The sequence below is a fragment of the Rhinopithecus bieti genome, unplaced genomic scaffold (genome assembly GCF_001698545.2).
Source record: "Rhinopithecus bieti isolate Rb0 unplaced genomic scaffold, ASM169854v2 scaffold_42948, whole genome shotgun sequence".
Lineage (NCBI taxonomy): Eukaryota > Metazoa > Chordata > Mammalia > Primates > Cercopithecidae > Rhinopithecus > Rhinopithecus bieti.
In genome coordinates, this window is record NW_016817872.1 from 913,422 (window position 1) to 940,991 (window position 27,570).

A 27,570-nucleotide genomic window follows, 5' to 3' on the forward strand; every position below is an offset into this window, starting at 1 on the left:
CCCCTGTATTCCCAGCTCCTCGGGAGGCTGAGGCAGGAGAATGGCGTAAACCCAGGGGCGGAGCTTGCAGTGAGCCTGAGATCCCGCCACTGCACTCCAGCCTGGGCGACTGAGGGAGGCTCCATCTCAAAAAAAAAAAAAAAAAAAAAAAAAAAAAAAAAATGGTCAAGGGTGATACAGCAGGAAATGGCAGAACAGTATCAGAAACTCATAGGAGCAGAAAGTATAATTGCAGTTGTCAGAAAGTAGGTGAACTAGGTGAACGGAAAAATGGGGAGGCAAGGACTAAAGGGTACAAGGTTTTGGGAACAAAGTTTTATTATGCAAGATAAATAAGTTCTGGAGATCTATTATACACTATAGTCTCCATAGCTAACAATACTGTATTGTAGACTTAAATTTCACTAAGATATGTTAAGTGTTTCATTTTGTTTTTTGAGACAGGATCTCACAGTGTCACCCAGGCTGGACTACAGTGGTGCCATCACAGCTCACTGCAGCCTTAAACTCCTGGGCTCTAGTGAGCCTCTCAAGTAGCTGTGACTACTGCTGGACAACACCATGTTCAGCTAACTTTTTTTTTTTTGTAGAGATATGATATCACTATAATCCTCAGACTGGTCTTGAACTCCTGGCCTCAAGAGATCCTCCCATCTTGGCATACCAAAATGCCGGGTGTTAAATGTTCTCAGCACAAAAACACTAAATAAACAAAGAGGGTAGGAGAAAACTATGGAAGGTAATGGATCTATCTATGGCCTTGATGGTGGTGATGGTTTCACTCGTATATACTTATCTCCAAACTAATCGAGTTATGTACATTAAATATGAACAGCTTTTTTTTATGTCAATTATACTTTAATAAAGTGGTTTGAAAAAAAAAAATTAGCTTTCTGATTCCAGCCCCTATGGTACGCCCAACATTGGTCTTGATTCCTGCCAAAGATGTCAGAAAACCTTGGAAACATGGAGCCACACAAAGGAAAAGAGATTTTTTTCTGCAACCAGTTCAGGAGTTAGAATGCCAGGAAAATTCACCCCTTGACTCCTCTAATCCAGTTCCAACTGCTGTCCTCAGTGCACTTCCAAGATCTTGCCAATGGTCCCACAAGGAAGGCAGCAAACTGCTATGTTTCCAAGTGACAAATTGAGGATTTTGCTAAGAGTTTGAATATTGCAGAATATTGCTTCATAGAGAGGCTTGGGAATAGCCTTGAAAAATCAGAAGCTAATGCCTCCTTTTAATTAATACTGTCTCCACTAACAGCCTCTTTTGCTTTTTCTTATTTCAATGAGATCATCATCTATTATAAAGCACACAGACCTGAGAGTGCACAAACACAACTTCCAGGCCTGGTTCTGCCACTAATTCTCTATAGGACCTTGGCATTGGTGCTCCTGTACAGGGTTGGATGCCATGTCTCCAAGCCTTCAGACAGAATATAGTGCAGACAAACAGGCTGAGGATTGAAGGACTGGCTTATTCATGTATTAGTGATACAACTTTAGACACTTTACTTAAACACTGTGAGCCTCAGGTATCCCATCTACAAAAGGGGAGAGTTTGGCCAGGTGCAGTGCTCACACCTATAATTACAGCACTTTGGGAGGCTGAGATGGGAGGATCACTTGAGGCCAGGAGTTCAAGACCAGCCTGGCCAACATGGTGAAACCTTGTCTCTACTAAAGATACATAAATTAGCTGGGCATGGTGGCACACATCTGTAATCCCAGCTATTCTGGAGGCTGAGGCAGGAGAATCAGTTCAGCCCAGGAGGCACAGGTTGCAGTGAGCCAAGATCGTGCCACTGCACTCCAGCCTGGGCGACAGAGCAAGACTCTGTCCCATACAAACAAACAAACAAACAATAAACAAACAAACAACAGGAGAGTTTGTACAAATTGTTCTCCAAGGTTTTTCCAGCTATAAAGTTTGTGGTTCTTCAGTAACTGAATGAAATAAATTGACAAGAGAATAGAAGGATGTATTATAGTTCTCAGAGGCTGCAATATGAAACAGGAGAGTGCTAGGAGCCTGGAAGGCATGACTGCTAAGTGAACTTTGGTGTTAAACCCAGATGCTACCACTTCTTTAGCTGTTTGACTGCTAGGCTAGTTAGCCTAATCTGTCTGTGCTTCAGTGTCCCACAAATATTTCTGTGCCTTTGCTTCTCAGAGTCTTACAATGTGCTGAGATAAGATAGCATGTCTTATCGTAAGACGCATCATAAGATAGCATGTCTCTGTCCAGTCCTTTGAGATAGCAATGGGACTTAATTTGACTAGAAATAGAAGCAGAATTTCACTGCTAGGAGAAAGTTATGATAGCCAAGTTTGTTTCTCACTATGGAAGCATTAATGGAAGCACAGAAAGGTGATTCTTCCGTCAGTCTAGATTTCCAAACACCAGAACGGCTAGAGCCCCTGCCATCCAGGGAGAGGCATGTGGTATGACCAACACATAAAAACTTTCACATTCAAGCCACTGAAGTTTGAAATTGTTTGTTCCCAAGACACAAACTAATGCATTCTGACTGATACATTCATTTCCTTTTATTCATAAAGCCAAGTTGTTAATGGCTCCTTTGCAATAGGTGTGAAAAGATCAAATGGAAAAACACATAAAGTATTCAGTACAGGACCAGACACATAAAAAATGTGCACACCATTAAAACGGGGGAGGAGGGAAAGAGGTGGAAGGGAGAGGAGAGAAGGTTTCAGAAGCAGTATGTTTAATTAATCATCTCTTAGGAAGGCAATAGAAAAATCATAGGCCAGAACAGCTTTGGAGACCACTTAATAAGAACTGACTCAGTATCCTCAGTGGGGGAAAGAGTGAGTGCTACTAACAAAGACCAGCTTTCCTTGAATCCTTATAGAAAGCCCTTCTGTCTTGCCAGGCGTGGGTTGTCGGTGCTGAATCCCCAAATCCCATATCTTACCCCAAACTGTCCTCTTATGCTATACAATATGCACATCTGATAAGCAGACAAGATTGAAAAGTCCCTTTCTAATAAATCTTTCATGAGCTCCTCCAGCTCTTTGCAGGTCATTCTTCAGGGCCTATGGGCAAATGCCTGTGGCCAGCAGACCTATCTTATTTATGATGAGGCTTTTGCAAGATCTACCACTGCAATTTGCTCAGTCCCCATTTCCAAGCAACTTCTCCTTCCTGCCATTTCTGAGACACCAGGTTCAATAACAGTTCTTGACTGATGTTTATCTAAATCTCTGCAATCTACAACCAAAGTTGACCTTTCTTCCTTATAAGAATGAAGTAGAATGAATGAGGGTAAGGGGGCAGGGCGAGAGTAAAAAACAAACAAATAAACATCAAATACCACCAACCTTTGGTGAGTTTATCTCACTTGAACAGTCTGTCAATTCCCACACTGATCAAGAACAAAGGAAAGGGGATTCTGACAGTGACCCTATATGGATCACTAAGACCAACACTGTGCACTGGAAGGGATAAGAAACAACAAAGCGCCGGGCGTGGTGGCTCAAGCCTGTAATCCCAGCACTTTGGGAGGCCGAGACGGGCGGATCACGAGGTCAGGAGATCGAGACCATCCTGGCTAACACGGTGAAACCCCGTCTCTACTAAAAAATACAAAAAACTAGCCGGGCGACGTGGCCCACCACGTAATCCCAGCTACTTGGGAGGCTGAGGCAGGAGAATGGGGTAAACCCAGGAGGCGGGGCTTGCAGTGAGCTGAGATCTGGCCACTGCACTCCAGCCTGGGCAGCAGAGCGAGACTCTGTCTCAAAAAAAAAAAAAAAAAAAAAAAAAAAAAAAAAAAAAAGCTTGACATCACTTACTGGACTTGGGAGCAATTTGGAAGCAAAATCATTGGCTCTTCCCATTTCCACAGAACTTGACATTTTACCAAAGGCTTCATTCATGTCAATTTCAACCTAATTCCTAATCCAGTGGTCTCTCTCATCTCCATTCAGTCTCTCAAAACAAGCCCCATTCCCTTCCTAGGAATAAACTGTATTTTGACTGTTGTATGAACTCCGTGTACTTCTTTCTTGATCTTTTCATGTCTCCTTCAGTCCTTCCATCTTGCACACATTTCCCACTTCCCCACCTTCTGCTGTCTCTGTACCTCTTTAACTCTGTTCACTGCTCTCCATCTCTTCTTTATTCTTTCTTTGCTTGCTGTTCCCTCCTCCTGTGACACAGACTGTTCTTTAGTGTCTCCTCTGTTTTTGCCTCCCTCTCCCTGCCTCTGCTCTGTCTGTCTGAGTCTCCTTGTCACTCTTGCCCTGTCTTAAGCTTTTCATGTGAGTCCCTTAATGTGCACCATGCTTAATCTTTGCACACAGTGCGAACCCTCGGACTGGTCAGGAAATATCACCACATGCTCACACCCTCAGGAACAGGCTGTAGCCTATATGCAGTGACCTGAAGAGGTAGCTCCCCATGGAGTGGTCTTTGCCTAAGATCCCTCCTTAGTCATCAATTTGGTCTCCCCCTGTGACACCTGGGTCCTCACTCTACACTGAGAACAGGGATAGAACACATCGCTCTCCTTATCACATGCTGATATGGGATATAAAGTAATTGCATACATCCTTTATTGCAGAACAAGAAACCAGGGAGCACTGGTTTGGGAGTCAGAAACTAACTTTCAGGGTGAGAGGAGTTCCAATCACTGTGAATACTGAGCCAGTTATATCCTTTCCTGAACTTCCGTTTCTCCATCTGTACAAGTAAGGTCTGAAATAGTTAATCTTTAAGTTCTTGTCTAGGTCAGAGACATTACATTTTTAAGCACTTTGTAAAGCAGAAATCCGGGTTGCTCTTTCAGAGATTCAAGAGAGGAAATGAAAACACAGACCTCTCTTATATCAGCAGTTGCTAGGTGGGGTGATCTAGGCAGGGGCAGGGAGGAGAACAAAGCAGAACTGTAGCTGTCACACAGGAGACACTAGCTGGTAGAGAGTTTGATATCCTAGGCCAGCCAATTGTCAGGAAATGAGGCATATGGTGAGACGGCTGGTGGCAGTACTTGCTGGCTACTCTCTAGGGCTGGACCAGAGATTACTTAGAGGAGGGAGGAAAGGAAGTAGTAGGAGGAGAGAAATGACAACTGCATTTGATGCTGAAATACTTGCAGGCTTTCAGGAACATGAAGGACAAAGGAGCTCCATTCTCCCCACTGCCTGGAGCTCAGGAAGGGAGACTTGAAAAAGATAAATTTAGGGCTGAGCGCAGTGGCTCACGCCTGTAATCCCAGCACTTTGGGAGGCCAAGGTGGGTGGATCACGAGGTCAGGAGTTCTAGACCCATCTGACCAACACAGTGAAACCCTTTCTCTATTAAAAATACAAAAAATTAGCCAGGTGTGGTGTGTGCCTGTAATCCCAGCTACTTGGGAGGCTGAGGCAGGAGAATCGTGTGAACCTGGGAGGCGGAGGTTGCAGTGAGCCAAGATCACGCCACTGCACTCCAGCCCAGGCAACAGCGTGAGGCTCCGTTTCAAAAGGAAAGAAAAGGAAAAGATAAATTTAGACTCATCAGAAGTGGCTTGCCTTTCCACAGTGGGGAAGCAACTGACTTAGCATGGTTCCAAGAGGTTACATGGTTGGAAGATGGAAATAATTGCAAAGAAAGTTTAGCTGAAGCCAAGGATGACAGAGCTTAAATGGAATGGATTGCTCTAATATAATGGTGGTAGTCTTGGGAGTTTTCTAAATCTTGAGGCTGTCATCAAAAGAGAAAATCCTGGTCTGTTCACTCTACTCCCCTCCATGGGCAAATCAGGGCACTTAGGCTCCGGCTGTTCAGAGGCAATCCAGGGTTGAGAAGTTGGAAACAATAAGCAGAGTGTTTGAGGCAGAACAACGACTTCTAATGGGCCTAAAGTTGTGTCTGGGACTGGGACTGGACACCCCTAGGCCAGCCTTTAAGATGCTATGCTTTTTTCTTTTCTTTTCTTTTGAGACAGAGTCTCGCTCTGTCATCCAGGCTGGAGTGCAGTGGTGCTATCTTGGCTCACTGCAAGTTCCGCCTCCCGGGTTCACGACATTCCCCTCCCTCAGCTTCCAGAGTAGCTGGGACTACAGGCGCCCACCACCACGCCCGGCTAATTTTTTTGTATTTTTAGTAGAGACGGGGTTTCACTGTGTTAGCCAGGATAGTCTTGATCTCCTAACCTCGTGATCCGCCCGCCTCAGCCTCCCAAAGGGCTGGGATTACAGGCATGAGCCGCCACCCCCAGCGGTGCCATGCTCTTTCTTACTGATGAGTCTGTTGGCAGTGGGAAGATAAACACCCCAGGCAGTCAGGAGATCTGAGAACATGGTCCCACAATGACTTGCTTTGTGACCAAGTCCTTTCCCCGCATGTGAAATGAAATCCCAGAATTTAGTGAAGTTTGTTCAGGATCTAGCCTCTTACTATACATGTGGATCCTTCTTTTGGACCAAGCTATTCTTCACACAAGAGAATGGTACATTGGCTCAATTATCAAATGCCAGCTACTCTGAGAGCTGCTGTGAGAAATGAAACTCCATAAAACATGCAATGTACCTACGGAAATGGCTGGCTTCTGTTAAAAGCACCCCATTTTAAAGATGAAGCAGTAGAATTATGCTTGTCGTGAATGGGGCTGGGATTTGAAGGCAGGTTCATTTGCAAGTCTGTTTTCTTGACTCCCACTATTGCTTTTCCATATGTCTGGGCCTTTGCAGGCTCCTTCCTGGACAGGAAAATGCCCTTTAACTCTTATCTCTCCCAAGAGGCACTATTCTTTGCTATCACTTCCAACCTCAGTTCACAAGCCTTGTCCTTTGAGAAGCCCTTTATCTTTCCTTCTAATTCCTTTCAACAAGCTTCCCATGGGAACTCTTTGGAAACCACTGTGTTTCCTTGGAACACTGCTTTGCAAATTAAATTTTTCTATTTTTTTTAAAACTTGTGCGTGTCATCTTGCAAGCTTTTAAATTTCTTCCTCAAAGAGAAGGAATAATTCCTTTATTTTTTTCTTTTGTATTCCAAGCAGCACTATTCTATCCATGATGTTGCTCAAGACACACTTTCATAGACCATTAAAATTATAGAAAACTAGTATCATAGAATCTCAGCATTGAACCACAGTTCATCCAGACTATCCTTAAATTTCCCTCAGAGATTTTCTGATTTTGTTCTTCTTCTTCTTTTTTTTTTTTTTTTCAATAGAGACAAGTGTTCACTCGGTTGCCCAGACTGGATTTCAGTGGCATAATCATAGCTCACTGTAACCTTGAGTGGCCAGGCTCAAGTGATGGTCCTGCCTCAGCCTCCTGAGTAGCTGGGACTATAGGCATGTACCACCATGTTCAAATAACTGTATTTTATTTTATTTTATTTTGAGATGGAGTCTCGCTCTGTCGCCCAGGCTGGAGTGCAGTGGCGTGATCTTGGCTCACTGCAAACTCTGCTTCCCAGGTTTATGCTATTCTCCTGCCTCAGCCTCCCGAGTAGCTGGGACTACAGGCGCCTGCTACCACGCCTGGCTAATTTTTTTGTATTTTTAGTAGAGATGGGGTTTCACCGTGTTAGCCAGGATGGTCTCAATCTCCCTGACCTCGTGATCTTGCACACCTCAGCCTTCCAAAGTGCTGAGATTTACAGGCTATGAGCCCCACGCAGGCCCAGTTTTTAATTTTTTTTTTTTTTTTTTTTTTTTATTTATTTTAGGCAGAGATGGAGTCTTGCAAAGTTACTCAGGCTGGTCTCAAATTCCTGGGCTCAAGTGATCCTCCCACCTAGGCCTCCCACAGTGTTGGAATTACAGATGTGAGCCACCATGCCTGGCTCAGAGCTTTTCCAGTAAAGTAGCATTCAGCCTCTGCTTGAGTATCTGAGTCGTGGGTCCACCTGCCAACGATACCTAAAGTGTCAGAGGGGCTATTTCTATCTCAATTTCCATCTTATGCCCAATAACCAGCATGGTACATGGGAAAGAGGAGGTTCTGAAAGAGTTTATGATGATTACAAGGATGAACAGTTTAGTGAATTCACATCTCCATTCTCATTCTCTAAAATGGGAGTAAGAGGGTGTGCTGAATTGAAATACAAGAGCAAGGTTTTAGAGTCAGCTGGAGTTACATCTGATTCCTGACTCTACCTCTTACTAGATGATGAACTTGAGAAAGTCACTCAACTTCTCTGGATTAATTTCTCAATTGTAAAATGGAGGTCACAGTGCCGCCAATGATTCTAATAATGAAGCTAAAATGAAATTATCTTGGCTCTCCTCCTTCCTAGAAGGGAGTCTTTGGAAAGCTACTTTAGATTTCTGTTTCTCTTCTGTATAAAAAAGATGATAATAATCCCTGCCTCACAGGATCATTGTGAGGATTACATAACTTAATAGTTAAAAAGTACTTAGAAAACCCTTTCGCGTATGCTGAATCAATGTTAGTGGACATTATTATTGTTAGCAGTAGTAGTTAGTAGTAAAGAGCTTAACACAGAATAATTATTAATAAACGGTAACCATTATTACCACTCATAATACAATTATCACTACTATTAGTAAGATGATGGAATGGAAACAATGATGACTATCATGGTGACTTATTACTAGTTCTGACTTGTATTGAAATGACCTCAAATGATTAGGAGAACCTTGCTTTGTGATAATATCTTATTCTTTTTTTTATGCAAACATGGCTAAAAGTATGTGTGTGTGCATGTGTGTGTGTGTGTGTGTGCATTTAGATAATCCTTTTCTATACATGCAACAAATCTCACTCTACTACCTTATGGTTCTTCAAGCTTTGAGGCATGAATAAGTCACCACTTAAGGTTTATCTTCTTTAGGCAGAACAGTTCCAGTTTCTTCAACTGTCTAAGGAAACCCTTTACCAATATCTTGCATGTTTAATCTGCACATAATCTGGCCAACCTAGCCATCACTCACTTATTGAGTGAAAAAAGCAATTTCTAAACAGCTTTACTGGGATTTGGGATGTGTGTGTGTGTGTGTGTGTGTGTGTGTGTGTGTGTGTGTAGGCAGATAGGAAAAAACAGAGCAAGAAAGAGAGAAGTAGAAATTTTAAGAGCATTCAGGAAAATGTTAATTCTAGGTATATCTGGGTGATGGGATTTTATTTCCTACTTCATTAAATGTCTTTATTTTGAACTACCTGAACAGCATACATAAAATACTTATTTTCAGTAGACTGAAAGATTAATTAATATTTTTCAAAACGCCATTAACTGTATTTATAGGATAATTAAAGATTGAATTTAAAATATGTGGATAGAGCTAGGAAAATGGCAAGGTGGGACAAATATATGCTAGGACCATGAAAAAGAAACCCTGTGGAATAAATTTTGCTGACTTTCAACACTCCTTAAGAGGGTACCTGTGAGCTCAAAGTGATGTTGGCCTGAATAACAGTCTCTACCCCGTTGTGCCCATGGCTTCCTCCCTATGCCCAGGTTGTTTGTCAGTGACTCAGACCAGCAATGTGCAAGTATCTACTGCATACCTAAAGGTCATCTGGAAGACTTGGCCTTGGTTCACATGCTGGGTCCGGTTGTTGTAACCATGTAGCATCTCTCCAAAGAGGGTATCATTGAATTTGGAGTCAGGTTTGAGGCACTTGGGGCCCTCGCAGACATCTGAGAGCATTAAGCAGGATTTTCCATCAGGAGCCAGTTTGTACTCCTCCACGCAACTGTATGATAAAACAGAGCTGAGAATTAGCTTCACACCCTGAATGCCCCCATTGGGGGTGACCTAAAACCAAGGCCTCCTTTCCCTGCAAAACAGGTCAGAGTTTAGGAAGGAGACAGCTATTCTGCCTGGAATCTATCTAGGGCACAGATGTCTAGAGAGAAGCACATTAATACTGCAAATTGGTAAATTCAAGGAAAGTCATTTGTGACATTTTAGAGGAATCAAGGGGACACCAGCATGCACATCCACACACAAAGCAAATTTAAAAACTGTTTCCCATGAACACACAGACTTTAAAAAGCATGACAGACCAATTCACAGGGAATTATCAACCAGTGTCTCAAACAAGAATCTATTCCCAGTGCATCTGTCAACCAAGGTAGAAGACTGTAGCAAATACAAGGTTTTTATCATCCTGGTAGCTCAGAGGTGAAACTTTCCAGGACCATGGACAGCACAAGGCTTCTGTTCACTCAGGGATTTTAGCAGCCTCCGTTGGTCTAACCACCCATTTCTGACAGCCAGAAAAGCCCTTGACCAGCCTTTGAGACAGCGATGGTCTCATCTATGGGCAAAACAGGCATCTGAATATTTGCAATTTGAAAAGATTTGCAGTGACAAAGAAATCTCAGAGAGGCGTGGGCTGGAGGGGATGGGGGTGGTAGGGGCAAGAAATCAAAGATCTCAGCCCCTAAAAAATCATTCCAGAAACTGGAATTCTGTGAGTGTCTACCTTTTCAAAGTTCAGTGCTACACACTAGGGGTATGGTGCACATAAATAAGTAAAGAGAGACAAGAAAATGGTTTGTGAGATTGGACAGACCTGTACAAATTCCATTTTTCTCCTTGTGACCTATATGAACATGAGTGAGTCATTTAATGTCTATGATCTCCAGTTTCCTCATGTGTAAAATACAGTAGACACTCCTACCTTCCTTAATTCAGTAGGAAGCTATAAGGTCACATGATACCTAGGCCACAAAAAAACCCCAGGAATTGCAATGTACTTAACACAATAATCATAATAGTGGTAGTAATGGTGGTATTTCTATTTGTTGAGCATGCACTATTCACTGAACACTTTCTGTATTTATTATATAACCATGAAGAAAGAGTAATATCATCATTTCTGCTTTACACATAAGCAAAATAAGGAGCCAAGAAATAAAGCATGTCATACTATAAGTAGCAAAGTTGATATTCAAATTCAGTTCTGTTAGAAAAAGGGACAGTTGTCTATTTTGTCTCCAAAATAGACACCTTCTATGTGCACAAAATGACCCTGGTTGGGTTATACCAGTTTGAGAAAGTATACAGCAGGCAATCGCTTATTTGCCTTTCTTTCAAAGGGTGTAGCAAAGATTCATTGACTTTAACTGCAAAGGGACTCAGGAACTCAGATGGGAGAAGGAAGAGGCTCTGTATGGTGGTTTGGAAAGAAAGTGTACACAGGTTGTGGGAAGCAGTTGCTGATGCTACAGATATAGAGCTGAACTGGAGGCAGAAAGAAGAAAAGCATAGCTGAAAACTTGACCCAAGATTACTCTAGTGAAAAGCCAGGAAGTCTCATGCATGAAGCAAACCGTCACTGTTTCTCTGCTTTCCCCAATCCCTGGTGTACTGCACTGATGCACTGATTGTCTTTCTAACATTCACATGTTCCTTTCCATAGTGCAGTGGGGAAATCTCTTGGAAAAGGGCCCTGTCTCAGAGCCTTGGTAAAGTATATCTCCTTCTTTTTGCATCTGCTAAATATGACTAAGTCCCTTTTAATACAGTTGCAGTGCAAATGAAATGAGTGTATACGGAAGTGAATCGTACATGGTGAGTGCTCGATAAAGTCTAGTTCCATCCATTTATTCAGAAAATATGGAGAAATGGTTTACTGGGTACACTGGCCAGAGTTCTGTCTCTCTCTCTCTCTCTCTCTCTTTCTCTCCCCATCCACACACACCCACATGCCTGTGTGACTGTGAATAAATATATTATTGTTGAAGTTGAGTAAACATTATCAAAGTCTGGCTGGGCGCAGTGGCTCACACCTGTAATCCCAACACTTTAGGAGGGTGAGGCGGGTGGATCATGAGGTCAGGCATTCGAGACCAGCCTGGCCAACACAGTGAAACCCTGTCTCTACTAAAAATAAAAAATAATAAAAATTAGCCAGGCGTGGTGGCAGGAGCTTATAATCCCAGCTACTCAGGAGGCAGAGGCAGGAGAATCACTTGAACCTGCGAAGTGGAGGTTGTAGTGAGCCGGGATCATGCCACTGCACTCCAGCCCAGGCAACAGTGTGAGACTCCATCTCAAAAACAAAACAAAACAAAACAAAACAAAACAAAACAAAACAAACCATTATCAAAGTCCATAGAGTAAAATATGGAACTTCTTCATTTCCCACTCCTCACTTGCTGTCCCAGAAGTCACCATTGTTAATTGTTATGTGCTCTTCCAGGAGTTTTTCGATCATTTAAATACATATTGTGTGTGTATGTTTGTGTGTGTGTGTGTGTGTGTGTGTCTGTGTGTGTATACATACACATTTTTTTGAATTTGTAGACTAAATTGGAGGGATTTATATACACACACATATGCACAAACACATTTCATAATAAACTCATAAACAGAATTACACTATATATTGTTGTGAGACATGCATTTGCACCTGATGCTATTTCTTGGAGATCTTTTCAAAACACTATACATACAGATCTATCTTTTTTAATGGTTATTTGGCATTGCACAGTATAAATGTACCATAATGCTTTTAACTAATTTTTATTGATGGGCACTTTGGCTGTTTACAGCTGTTTGTTATTACAAACAGTGCCATAATGAAGACCTTTGCACATATATCATTGTGCCCAACTATGTGTTTCTATAAAAGAGATACTCAGAAAGGAAATTGCTTGGTCAATGTTTTATGAATTTTAAAATTTTGATAGATCTACTAAATAGTCACCGGTAGAGTCTCTACCATTTACAATCCTATAATTGATGAATGGGAGATCCCATTTTTCTACATCTTTCATGTTCATTACTGCCAATCTAGGATAGGAAAAATAACTCATTTTTGTTTGGATTTGCATTTACCTTGTCACTGATTAAGTTCAGCACCTTTTCACATTATGGTCACTTGCATTTCTCCTTCTATAGATTATCCATTAATGTGCATTGACTATTTTTCCATTGTGATATTTGCCCTTTTCTTTGTATTGGTTTATATATGCTCTAAATATTTTCTGGGTAGTTATCCTTCACCTTCCATATATATTAACATTTTTTTCCAGTCTGTGCTTGTATTTTAATCTTGCTTTTGATATCTTATTACTTCTCTCTCTTGGTCTTTGTGTCTGGAATTTGTGCAATCTTTAGAAACCCACAAGATGATAAATATATTTCTGTATATTATTGTAGTATTGTATAGGTTTAAAAAAATCTTTGGTTATTTAATATGTATAGCATTTATTTTTGAATGTAGTGTGAGTGGTTATTTTAACTTAACTGTTTTTTAAAATGGCTGGCAATTGTCTGAAATGTGTGACCCCTTTCAACAACAAACTTGAAATGTTATTTTTTTTACACGTGTAATCCCTACATATGCCATGTATACATGGTTGGTATTTTTCCTGTTTAATTATTTGTATATTCCTGCAGTAATTCCAAGCTATTTTAATTACTATAGCTTTATTGCCTGTTTTGCATATAGTAATAAGGTAATACACCTCCCCTTCATCAACACTAGTTTTCTATTTCCAAAGTCCTGACTGCTCTTCCATGTTTTTCCTTTCAAATGGATTTCAGAATGGGCTTGTCAAATTGTATGCAAATCCCTAGTGGAATTTTGGGTGGCAATGCTTTGAATTTGTAAACTACATTGGGGGAAGATTTCAATACTAATTTTATTTACTTTTCTTTTATTTAATAAATACGTTTTGCAAGTTAACTCTGTGCTAGGCACTTCTGATAACTGTGACAAAGACATCTTGCATTAACAACACCATGTCCTCTTCCTGGACTTACATATCTAAGCCTGTCTTGCAGTTGGGCTGAAGGGGCCATGTCACTGAATTCTGAACAATGGAATCTGTGCTGACACCATACAAGTCACTACCGGACTTAGCCTTTTTGAAAACATCCTGTGATTTTCAAGCTGCCTCTTCCCTTGTTATGGCAAGCTTGGAGACCACGTGTTCCTGATGCATTCTACAGGATGGAGGAAGACTGCCACAAACACAATAGACTTTGCACAAATAAGAAATTAACTTTTGTGCACAAACTTCTGGTTGGGGGAGGAGGCTCATTGGCTACAGGAAGAAAGCTTATCTTATCCTGACTAATACAGCATCTTTATAATTTGGAGTTCTCTAATTCAGAAACATAGTTTGTATCTCTATCAACTGTTCTTTTAAAACATTCAGTGAAGTTTTGACTATCTGCATAAAGGTTTTGCACGTGTCTTTTGGAGATTATTCATGGGCATTTATGAAAGGTACTATGCTGTAGAGGTTTATCCAAGTATGTTTTGGATCCAGACTAACAGAGTCCAAATCCTGCTTCTGCCACTTACCAGTTGTGTGACTTCAGACAAACTACTTAACCTCTCTGTACTTCCTTTGCTTATGTGTAAAGAAGATCATATGTGCCTTTTAGAATGAAAAATCATATTGTTGCATGCTTTTAAACTTCAGGAATAGGATGAGTTTTTCATTTATGCTCTCTTTTATGTTTTCTACGTAGTTATTACTGATTTGAGAAAAGCTGTTACTGATTTTCCTAAGTTGATGTTGTATCCTACGAACATAAAGAACTTAAACATTCTAACATGTCTACTAAATTTTTCTAAATGGATAAGCATATATTTGCTCAGTTTGGGTATTAGGATTATGGAATAAGTTAAAAAACTATCCTTTTTTGTTTCTTTCTCTGGATCAGTTTATATAGAAAAGATGTTATCCGTTACTTGATAATTAGATAAGTCTTGCCTATAAAATCCCCTGGGCTTGATGACTTCTTTTCAGTTGTAGATATTTAGTTCTTATCATTTATTTCCTTATTATCTGCCTATTTAGATTTTCTATATCCTTATGACTCAAACTTGGTAATTTATATTTTCTAACATTATAATGCATTTTATCAAGACTTTCATATGTATTGGTGTAAAGTTCTATGCAGTGTTCTCATTAAATTTCTTTCATCTTTTATGTTTCTATAGTTAAAGCACTAGCTCATTTGTAATATGTTTGTGTTTTCTTTGCTCTCTCCTTTGAACAGGCTTTTTGTATTTTGTATTTTATTGGTGAGCTTCCTTTTTTCTTTTTTATTTAATTTATTTCAGCTTTTATTTGTATTAATTCCTTCCTGCTGTTTTCTCTGACTTTGTTTTATACTTCTTTTTATGGCTGCTTGAGTTAAATGCCTCATTTGTTTATTTTCAATCTTTCTTGCTTCTTAATGAATGCCTTGAAGCGTCTGACTGTGGCTTTGCCCACACCCCATAAGTTTGACATGCAGCCCTCATGCTCTTGCTCATTTCTAACGAGGTGAAAATTTGAGTTTGATTTTTGCCATATCCAAGTGCCACTTAGAGAAGATATTTAAAAATATAATTCCAAAATAGATAATTTGTTTGTTCCTCTTTTCTAATATTACTGCATTTTAGACTGACAATGTAGTTTGTATAATTTCTATGTTGGTGAATTTATTGAGATTCTAAGGGAGTCACAAGTTGAGATTTTAGAGCTAATTAAACTTGAATTCAAATACAGGTTGTGCCATCTACCAGTTATATGACCTTGATCAAGTCTGCTAATTTCCCTAGGCTTTGGTGTCATAATCTATTAAGGAAAATGACAATCCTTATCATGGGGATGTAAAAATTAGAGATAACTTACACAAAGGATGAAACTGTATCTCTCATATAGTATTCAAGTAATGCATCAGCTATTATGCTTATTATTGTTACTGTTGTTGTTATTCAGTCTATTAACCCATTTCCATATCCTAGGAAGTATAAATTTATTCCCATTGGTACTCATATCCTAGTTGCTGGCCTCTCTCTAGATCCAAATCTCCAAATCTAGATCTAAATCTCTCTAGATTCTTAAAGTTGACATAGTTGCTATTCTTTGATTCCTTTTTTCTTTTTCTGCTTCACAGCACATAATTGATAACTTCTTATATGGCATTCATTGGAAATAAGGTATATATATAATTTGTATATATTTATGCCTATGGAATTATATAGAAGTCAAATATATGCATTATTTGTGTATGTGTGTCTGAGTGTGTGTGTGTACATCTCCAAAAGACACGTGCAAAACCTTTAGGCAAAAAGTCAAAAACTTCACTGAATGTTTTAAAAGAACAGTGGATAGAGATACAAGCTATGTTTCTGAATTAGAGAACTCCAAATTATAAAGGTTTGCTCCTTATAACCTGTAATAGGTTGAATAATGGCCTCCTCAAAATGCCCACATCCTAATCCCGAACACCTGAGGTCATCTGACATGGCAAAAGAGACTTCGAAGATGGGATTAAGTAAAGGATTTTGAGTTGGGAAGATTATCCTGGGTTACCTGGGTGGTCTCAATGTCATCACACGGTTCCTCATAAGAGGGAGATAAGTGTGTTAGTCAGAAGAGGAGATGCAACTTAGAAGCAGAGGAGAACAAGAGGGGAGCAGAGTAAGGGACCATGAGTCAATGAATGCAGATACTCCCTAGCAGTTGGAAAAGGCAAGGAAATAGACCTTCCCCTAAAGCCTCCAGAAGGAATGCAGCCCTGCCACTGTCTCAATTTTACGAATATTGACTTGAGAACTGTAAAATAAAGTGTGATATTTTAGGACGCTAAGTTTGTGGTGATTCATTACAGAAGCAATAGGAAATGCGCGACACTCATAGGGAGGTATTGTTTCCACTTTCAGATGGGAAAATTGAGGTTTCGAGAAGTTGAGTGACTTGTTTATGGAGGTATGTCCAGTCAATAGCGGTGCTGGGAATCGAACCTAGGAGCTCAAGACGTGTGTGTGAATATGAGTGGGTGTGTACAACTTTAAGCATATCACAACTGTGGATTTACAGTGATTTTTCTTTTCCCTGTGGGTGGGAAAAGATTGTGGCTTGCAGGAGAGATTCAGGGGGAAAAAAAAATCCCATCCTTGTAAAGACAAATGATCCCCTGAGTTTTGAAACAGGAGCAGTTCTCCCCGCTCCCCCCGCCGAGCCACCTAAGGGCATAGGAAGGTTTATGCTAAGGTCTATTTAGTTATTGGTTTCTTTTTTTAATTTTATTTTTGTACTATGACACATAATTATATAGCTTCTTTAGAACATTCTGTCATCTGGGAGATTTTCCTACAGAAATTCTAAAGAGTGTAGGCTCACAGGAAACCAGCCAAGATCTACATGAAACTCTATTTATACATGTGCCAAAATGAAAAATATAAAATGAGTGCAGAGATACAAACTGGGCATTTTAGCTGAAGACAATGGATGTGTTACCCTTAACACACCCATCACATTATAGAGAATAGCAAACCTAGATGGGATTTTAGAGAGTGCACCATAAAACCTTCTATGTGCTTAGCTCAGAGCATGTTTTATTTAATCCTCATAGCAACATTGTGAGATGGGTACTTTCATTCCAACATTGCCGCAGAGAATCCTGAGGCCTGGGACATCTAAGTGCACTAATCAAGGTCACATGAGCATTTTGGAAAAGCCAGAACCTTGACTTGGATCTTACTCCAAATCCTGTGCTCCTTCCAGTTCATTACAAATGACCTCCTCCTATCTGTTTGTTGTTCAAACGAGAAAATTGAGACCGACAGACAAATGGTATTGTGTACAAACTCTCAAAGCAAAGTATTTCTTTTTCTCAAGTATTTTATCCTTTATTCATTAATTTATTCTTCAATGGTTTATGGAATCAACAGAATTACCAAAATGCATATCCTAGAAACTTTTTTAAAATAAGAAAGGGAATCAAATCCTTAAAAATATTAAGAATAGGCTGCCAGGCGTGGTGGCTCACGCCTGTAATCCCAGCACTTTGGGAGGTGGAGGCGGGCAGATCACGAGGTCAGGAGATCAAGACCATCCTGGCTAACACAGTGAAACCCCGTCTCTACTAAAAATACAAAAAATTAGCCAGGCGTGGTGGTGGGCACTTGTAGTCCCAGCTACTTGGGAGGCTGAGGCAGGAGAATGATGTGAACCTGGGAGGCAGAGCTTGCAGTGAGGTGGACATTTTGCCGCTGCACTCCAACCTGGGCAACAGAGCGAGACTCCGTCTCAAAAAAAAAAAAAAAGAAAAGAAAAAAGAAAAAAAGTAAGAATAGGCCAAGCGCGATGGCTCATGCTTATAATACCAGCACTTTGGGAGGCCAAGACTGGCGGATCACCTGAGGTCAGGAGTTTGAGACCATCCTGGTCAACATGGCGAAACCCCATCTCTACTAAAAATAGAATAAATTAGCTGGATGTGGTGGTGGGCGCCTGTAAATCCAGCTGCCTGCAAGGCTGAGGCAGGAGAATTGTTTGTACCTGGGAGGAGGAGGTTGCTGTGAACTGAGATTGTGCCATTGCGCTCCAGCCTGGGTGACAGAGCGAGACTCTGTCTCAAGAAGAAAAAAAAAAAAAGAGAGAGAGGGAAAAGTAGTGAAGGGTAAGAATAGCTCAAGGAACTGCACAACAGGTAGACTTGGACCAATGTTAGGAATAAATCTAAGTATCCTATTACTAAGGCAAGAAAGAAACAGGTTCCTTCCCAGTTTTCCTAATGCTGAAACCTGTGAAAACTTCATCCTAGGATCATCAGGGCTAGAACCAGCACCTAAGGAACTCAACTGCATTAACCCTTCCAACTGATATCATGGGAATCTTTTTCACCAACACCCTCAGGATTGTCCCAACATTAACCAAAACGAAGATCAGAGGATGTGTTCTCTGAGTGGTCTTTGGTTACAGGTTTTATTCAAGGGAAAATCTAGTTTTGAAAAGAAAAGAAGGAAGTGAATAGAAAATAGAATTCCATGGAAAATTCTGGATTAATTTTTTTGTTGTTGTTTTTTGTTTTGAGACGGAGTCTCGCTCTGTGGCCCAGGCTGGAGTGCAATGGCCGGATCTCAGCTCACTGCAAGCTCCGCCTCCCGGGTTTACGCCATTCTCCTGCCTCAGCCTCCCGAGTAGCTGGGACTACAGGCGCCCGACACCTCGCCCGGCTAGTTTTTTGTATTTTTTTTTTTAGTAGAGACGGGGTTTCACCGCGTTAGCCAGGATGGTCTAGATCACCTGACCTCGTGATCCGCCCGTCTCGACCTCCCAAAGTGCTGGGATTACAGGCTTGAGAAACCGCGCCCAGCCTCTGGATTAATTATATAGCAGATTTTATATAGTCTAAGACCCCTAACAATGGTAAGAAACACTACCAGTTTGCATAACACTAAGAAAGAAACAAGGAAAAAAAAGACTGCCAAATAAACTCTGTCAAACCATGAAAACTAAGATACCTTCCCACTTCAGAAACGTTAAAATGTGGAAAATATGGGCACTCTAGAATCAATGAAATATGTTTCTCCACTGCATGATTTGGGAGAGCCTTGACTATCCCCAGGTACACTGGGAATCTTTAAGAGGCAGTTAAGTAGTGCAGATTTTTCCACATGGGAAACTCTGAACATTTAGTTTGTCGTTGTTGTTGTTGAATATTTGAATGTCTCATGGAACTAATGATCCATACAATCCACAGTGGAAAATAGATATCCAGACAAATGGATGGATATTACATGTTTCCATCAATTGTCGGTGAATATTTTTTACACCTGAGCTTTTACAAATGTTTAAAAAGAAGAGAAAACAAGGTTTTAATGTTTGACAAGAACCTGGCATGCAAGTATTCTATGTTAATGATTAGAAGTAAAATTCATGTTCTCCAACCAGAAGTGAAAGGGCTGAGGGCTCAGGCTTTAACCTAAAAGGTGGAAACCGCAATAAAACAAGTGCCTGAATGAATCCCCCCACCTCCCACCAACTCTTCCACTTGTTACTGATAATCAAAATGAAGGCCATTGTCTCTGTTCTGTCATTCAGTGTTTTCTACTGTTAGACTAGACTTCAGCTTTGACAGTGAAAATAAGTGGCGTCCAGTTACTATGGATATTAAACACGTTTATCTCCTTTCCCTATTAAAATTACATAAAAAGAATATTAGAGAGGCTACTAAGGACTATTTGAGGCTGGATGTGTTATTTGAGCTAATGTGTTTTTAGGGCACTTTCATTTAAATTGGAAGCAAGAAGGTTGGGATATCTCAAGCTCCTATCCCAATTTTACTTCCTAACTGGCTGTGAGTGCCCCCACCGTGAGGGCCTCAGTTTCCTCTGCTAAATGATCTGAAAATGCTGAAACTTCAAAACGCTGAAGAAATGACTCACTATCTCTTACATAGGAATATATGAGAAATAACTCTCTTAGCAAATAATGTCAGAAAAAGGTGTATAACTCCTGAAAACAAAACAAAACAAAAAAAACTACAACTTTCCTTTTCTCATACAAGGACAACTGTATAATCCACTATGGGTATTCTTCTCCCTCTGTGTTTACTTTGGTTGCCAAGAAGCACACAGTTAAATTTATCTCACGTTGAGTGACTCTTTCATTTTGAGCTTCTGAAACCATTTTCTCTTCCCTCCTTAAAATGACTCTCATCATTCCTATCTTTATATGAATAGCTTTTTAAAAATACATTGGCTTTATGTGAGTAAAATAAGTTATCTTGGAAGTGTGTTTGGTAGACACTGTAAACACACACACACACAACAGACAAACTTTGTTGCTAGGTAACTTCCCAAGGTCTTCACAGGAGGTGATGCCCTCTCACCTATAAAACTGGTTCTAAGGATTTATTCTACAGGCTTTAGCTTAGTATCCAATGACCTTCTCAACCTATCTTGAATTTACCTGCTTCTGTCTACCATTTTGGTACTTGTGCTCTGTTAATATCAGTCAGGACCCAGTGAGGCTTAGGCACCTCTTTGCCCCTGCTGGAGAAGAACTCGTACTCAGTGATTATTTGCATCTAATAAAAGACCAGGCATAGAGTAGGACACAACAAATCTTAGGTGGATTAATTATTTAATTCAATCATTATGGTTCTAAGTAAGTCTTTGGGCCAAGCAGTGGGAATGGCAATGCAGACACGCAGGTGCCTAGGACCTAGACCCTGCTGATGAGGAGTTCACAGTATGACAGGAACAGACAGGAACGCAGGTAAATCAACCAAGCTATGGGGCGATCACAGGGAGAGCCATGGGGGCTGCGGGACCCCAGAGAAAGGATGTTTTACTCCGTTTTGGAGAACTTAAACTGATGAGAGGCTGACAATCAGGGCAGCCAGCCAGAGGTCCAGTCTGCAAGAGATGTCAAGATTTCACTGGGATAAATTAGATTTTGAGACAAAATGTAAATATTCCTCTCCCTTGTAAGTAGAAATGCAAATAAATAAATAAAAAGACAAGGAAAAATGTTCTTTCTATATAGGCCCTAAACCCATGCAACATTCAGTCAATATTTAAATATTATCCATTTGAAAGTATGAATATTGCCCAGGCACGGTAGCTCATGCCTGTAATCCCAGCACTCACTTTGGGAGGCTAAGATGGGCAGATCATGAGGTCAGGAGATCGAGACCATTCTAGCTAACACGGTGAAACCCCATATCTACTAAAAATACAAACAATTAGCTGGGCATGGTGGCACGCACCTGTAGTCCCAACTACTAGGGAGGCTGAGGCAGGAAAATCACTTGAACCTAGGAGGCAGAGGTTGCAGTGAGCTGAGATTTCACCACTACACTCCAGCCTAGGTGACAGAGCAAGACTCCGTCTCAAAAAAAAAAAAAAAAAAAAAAGAAAAGAAAAGAAAGGATGGGTATTATTATTATCCTCTTCCAAGGTAACTGCATATCTCACACCTGACGCCTCTTAGGGCTCAGAGAAGGCTTGCTGAAAAAGTGATGCCTGAATTGAAACTTGTAAGTGAAAGCTAAAGGGCCAGGGACAAATGGGAGTCAGTGGAGGTGCAAAGGAGAAGGAGACAGGAGACAGAACAGTGTTGTCAAAACTCCAGAAACTGAAACCAGTAGGCTTAACCTAGGAAGAGAAACCTAGCTGGAAATGCAACTGGAAAAGTCAGACTGGAAACTTCTTTAGTCATGTTAATGGAGGAACTTCACTTAACAATTATTAATTTAAAACCTACTATGTGCCAGGCACTGCTTTTGGTACTGGAGACAAAGTAGTAAACAAGACATCAACTCCAGTAATTACATAATTAAATGATATGGTTTTATACTTATTACACTAATTATAACTACGGTTTACTGAGTGCTTAACTATGACAGCTCCTGTGCATGTATACTTTCATTTAATCTTCACAATGGCGCTACAATCACTTCTAATTCTACATTAAAGAGCAGAGGCTCAGAGAAATTGAGTGACTTGCCAAAGACCACATGACTAGATGTGGCCAGAGGCCAGCAATGACATCAGATCTGTCTTGACTGAGCCTGGAACCACAATACCTAAGTTTCAATCTCCACAACCTCACTTACCAGATATGTGACCTTGGACAGTTACTGAGCCACTCTGTGCTTTTTTTTGCAAAACAAAACAAAAAACCATAGAATGGGAATCATAATAGTACATCCCTTCTAGAGTTGTTATGAGAATTGAATGAGCTAATGTACCCAAAGCACTTAGAACAGTCATGGTACCTAGAAAGTCCTTAGTAAATGTTAGCTGCTATTATTAACCTGGTTGCAAACAGATTTATTAAACCTTCTCCTACCGAGAACACTCTTAGGAAGGTCACAGAGCTTTGAGCAAGTTGGGAAGGTCCTTCTGATAATGAGTTTATTTTGTTTTCCTCCCTTAATTCAATGGCATCCCACTTCTCTCTGGACCATCTCTCTCACAAGTACCTGCTAATAGCTTTCATTGTTTACAGTGCTTCTAACAAGTGTGGTAACTTCTCATTTGCATTCCTAATAGACAGTTTCCAAATCCTGCTGAAACTGTAGTTGGTTTTAGGATGCCTGGGTTTTGTTTCTTTTGTCCTGTTTATTACCATTTGGATCGGTTTTAACAGCTCACCACACACTCTCACCCATTCAGTCTTCTTTAAGACTTTCACAATCCTTTTTTTTTTTTTTTTTTTTAATTACACTTTAAGTTCTAGGGTACATGTGCACAATGTGCAGGTTTGTTACATATATATACATGTGCCATGTTGGTGTGCTGTACCCATTAACTCATCATTTACATTAGGTATATCTCCTAATGCTATCCCTCCCCCCTACTCCCTCCCCACAATAGGACCCGGTGTGTGATGTTCCCCTTCCTGTGTCCAAGTGATCTCATTGTTCAGTTCCCACCTATGAGTGAGAACATGCGGTATTTGGTTTTCTGTTCTTGCGATAGTTTGCTGAGAATGATGGTTTCCAGCTGCATCCATGTCCCTACAAAGGACACGAACTCATCCTTTTTTATGGCTGCATAGTATTCCATGGTGTATATGTGCCACATTTTCTTAATCCAGTCTGTCACTGATGGACATTTGGGTTGATTCCAAGTCTTTGCTATTGTGAATAGTGCCACAATAAACATACGTGTGCATGTGTCTTTATAGCAGCATGATTTATAATCCTTTGGGTATATACCCAGTAGTGGGATGGCTGGGTCATATGGTACATCTAGTTCTAGATCCTTGAGGAATTGCCATACTGTTTTCCATAATGGTTGAACTAGTTTACAATCCCACCAACAGTGTAAAAGTGTTCCTATTTCTCCACATCCTCTCCAACACCTGTTGTTTCCTGACTTTTTAATGATTGCCATTCTAACTGGTGTGAGATGGTATCTCATTGTGGTTTTGATTTGCATTTCTCTGATGGCGAGTGATGATGAGCATTTTTTCATGTGTCTGTTGGCTGTATGAATGTCTTCTTTTGAGAAATGTCTGTTCATATCCTTTGCCCACTTTTTGATGGGGTTGTTTGTTTTTTTCTTGTATATTTGTTTGAGTTCTTTGTAGATTCTGGATATTAGCCCTTTGTCAGATGAGTAGATTGCAAAAATTTTCTCCCATTCTGTAGGTTGCCTGTTCACTCTGATGGTAGTTTCTTTTGCTGTGCAGAAGCTCTTTAGTTTAATTAGATCCCATTTGTCAATTTTGGCTTTTGCTGCCGTTGCTTTTGGTGTTTTAGACATGAAGTCCTTGCCCATGCCTATGTCCTGAATGGTACTACCTAGATTTTCTTCTAGGGTTTTTATGGTATTAGGTCTAACATTTAAGTCTCTAATCCATCTTGAATTAATCTTCGTATAAGGAGTAAGGAAAGGATCCAGTTTCAGCTTTCTACTTATGGCTAGCCAATTTTCCCAGCACCATTTATTAAATAGGGAATCCTTTCCCCATTTCTTGTTTCTCTCAGGTTTGTCAAAGATCAGATGGCTGTAGATGTGTGGTATTATTTCTGAGGACTCTGTTCTGTTCCATTGGTCTATATCTCTGTTTTGGTACCAGTACCATGCTGTTTTGGTTACTGTAGCCTTGTAGTATAGTTTGAAGTCAGGTAGCGTGACGCCTCCAGCTTTGTCCTTTTGACTTAGGATTGTCTTGGCAATGCGGGCTCTTTTTTGGTTCCATATGAACTTTAAAGCAGTTTTTTCCAATTCTGTGAAGAAACTCATTGGTAGCTTGATGGGGATGGCATTGAATCTATAAATAACCTTGGGCAGTATGGCCATTTTCACGATATTGATTCTTCCTATCCATGAGCATGGTATGTTCTTCCATTTGTTTGTGTCCTCTTTGATTTCACTGAGCAGTGGTTTGTAGTTCTCCTTGAAGAGGTCCTTTACATCCCTTGTAAGTTGGATTCCTAGGTATTTTATTCTCTTTGAAGCAATTGTGAATGGAAGTTCATTCCTGATTTGGCTCTCTGCTTGTCTGTTACTGGTGTATAAGAATGCTTGTGATTTTTGCACATTAATTTTGTATCCTGAGACTTTGCTGAAGTTGCTTATCAGCTTAAGGAGATTTTGGGCTGAGACGATGGGGTTTTCTAAATATACAATCATGTCATCTGCAAACAGGGACAATTTGACTTCTTCTTTTCCTAACTGGATACCCTTGATTTCTTTCTCTTGCCTGATTGCCCTAGCCAGAACTTCCAACACTATGTTGAATAGGAGTGGTGAGAGAGGGCATCCCTGTCTTGTGCCAGTTTTCAAAGGGAATGCTTCCAGTTTTTGCCCATTGATTAGTCCTGTCTAGTGCATCAGGTCACTAGCAAATGTTATTAGAATCATTTAAGTTCATTTATTTAACAAACACATACAGTGCTAACTCTGTGCAGGGCATTGTTCCAAAGCATTTCACAAATGTTAATGTAAATGGTAATATATTTAGTCCTTATAACATCTCTATAGACAGATATTACTATTATCCCTGTTTTACAAATGAGAAAACTGAGGCACAGACACATTAATTAACTTGCTCAAGGTCACACAGCAAGGAGATATTGAGCCACATCGGTAGTCATATGACCTTGGGCATGTTTCTTAATCTTCAGAGGGTAACAAATACGAAATACTTTCACTCTTCAGAATTATCATTATATTAAAGCAGGTATAAAAATTTTACAGGTGAGACAACGGAAGGTCAGGGGTCCTGCAAGGCTTGCCTTATCCCTAAGAGAGTGTCAGAGCTAGGATTAGAATTCGTGTCTTTTGAATCCACGGTTCCCTGTAGTGTGCTGTGGATTGAAGGTGGTAATAGTTTCTGATGTCAAAATCCATTATTGCTGCTCTTGCTGCTGTTACTGTTGTTATTTGCCACAGAAGAACAGCCCCTACCCCGTCCCAAACACAGAGAGAGAAAAATAACAACGACAAGAACATGGCTGATTCTGTATGCAGCCTGCAGATCTAAAGCCATGCATAATTTACTCAACACTGCCCTGCAGTCACGTAAGCTGAGGAGAGATCGCTATAAATTCAGGTCTGCATACCCTAATTTATTTCTTATTTATTTTACTGATACATATCTAGGGCCTCCAGTGAGCTGCTTCTATACCTGCACAAAGGCACTGGCAGCCCTAAGTGCAACTAGGGCAGGAAAGGAGACCTTGAAATAAGCCCTCGAAGAAAAACTGGACTCTACGCACTAGAATCATACAAGTTAAATTAATTTTTCTGGTAAACTGAAATTAAACCCATGCCCACGCTCACCCCCTATTTGTGAAACATAGGACTGAAATGGTTGTTAAATGTCCTGTTCTGCTTTTCTCTCTTAGTAAAGACAGCATTAAATGTACTTCTTCCACGAGTACAAGATTATTTTTCTGAGTCACAGAATGTCAAAAGATAAGCAAATATTCTAATACTGAGACATAATCAGAAAGGGAATGGAGAGGAGAAGAAAAAAGTCTATTTTCTTGAGTGATTACTGAGGACCAAATGCTATGCAAGGTGCTGTCAAAAGCAGAGGTAATGGCCATTGCAGTCTTCAAATGGAAAGCAAGGTAAGCTGGAAGAAACGTCAGCCATCCTTCCCCAAAGATCTCTTTTCACAGATGGTCAAACTGTGTCCCAGACAGAGAACATGACTTGTTGGAGGTCACTCAGCAAGTTAGTCCCAGCATGTTCCCCTTTTAGCCTCAAACTTATTTCAAAACTCAGCTTGAGTCCTTCGAGAGCCAGCGCTGCCCTACAAGCTTTACTTACATTGTTTCCTTTAGCCTTCCCCTTCTCCAATGAATTGTCCTTACAGATGTGGACATGAGGACACAGAAAGGCTGAACACTGCACTCACACTGTTACATTCCTGCTGAAACTGAGCTTGAAGCCAGGGCTTAGCCTGTGCTTTTATGCACCAAACCTGAAACCTTTGTGACCACCTTCAAGACGTCTGCTTTTGTCTCCAAACTGCACTGACTAGGGCCATACAGGTAGATTCCGAAGGGCAGGAGGCTTCAGCAGGAAAAAGTTTCTGGCTCTAGGATGAGGCCTGGGCATGGGTTATATTTATTAACCCAATATTTATTTTTCTCATTTTTTTTCTTTTTTAACCCACCCAAATAGAAGGTTATACTTTTGGCTTTTGATTCTTGGGCTAAAACAGGAGAGGGAGAAAGGTCATTCTATCGAAGGTCAAGGTTCAGCCTTGCTGAGTTGTAGTGTCTGATCATTTTCCCATGCATCCCTCACTTCTGTAAATGGGCACCTGGGCCTTGGGGACACAGACTCACCCGCAGAACATGAAGATGGTGCTTGAAGTGGCATCGTAGGGCAGAGGCAGCGTCTGCTGCAGGCACAGCTGCTCACAGCCGCCATTAAAACCATCAGAGCAGTCAATGCCTTTGGAGTGGTCGTAGCAGCCAGAGCCATCCTTCATGGGTTTCAGGTCCTCGGGGCACTGCTCAGAGAGAGGGCAACAGGGTGGTTATGGCTTGGGAGGTTGTAGGCCCCATCATGCCCTCTCCTCCCTCCTGGAAGAGACATGTGTCAGGGATTGATAGAAAGGTATTCAGTCTCCTTTGGTCAGTTAATAGCTTTGTGACAAGTTCTACAAGTCCCTTTACTTCTCTGAACCTCAGCGTGCCCACCTGTAAAATGGGACTTTTGTGACTATCTTCTTATAGCTTTGTGAGAATGAAGAGTGATAATGTCAGCAAAGTGTTGAGAACACTGGCTCACACAGCAACAGCACAGCAAATGTCAGCTGCTGTTAATATTGACATTGCTGGGATCATATGCATTATTGCTTCTACTGTTACTGCCCTATAGGGTCTACTGTTAGAAAGGTCACATGGGGAGGTT

The 27,570-nt window shown here is 40.7% G+C and overlaps 1 protein-coding gene across 1 annotated transcript in view; it reads right to left on the reverse strand.

The window, feature by feature from the left end:
• The window catches only part of ASTN2 (astrotactin 2), a 384,514-nt gene extending 357,353 nt beyond the window's left edge, over positions 1-27,161 (reverse strand). Inside the window, exons 1-2 of the mRNA XM_017856274.1 lie at positions 27,000-27,161; positions 9,493-9,681 (exon numbers count right to left, since the gene is read on the reverse strand). Of these exons, the coding sequence (XP_017711763.1) occupies positions 9,493-9,681; positions 27,000-27,145 (335 nt within the window). The 5' untranslated portion in view covers positions 27,146-27,161. The remainder of the gene's footprint in view (positions 1-9,492; positions 9,682-26,999) is intronic.
• Between the last annotated feature and the right edge of the window lie 409 nt (positions 27,162-27,570).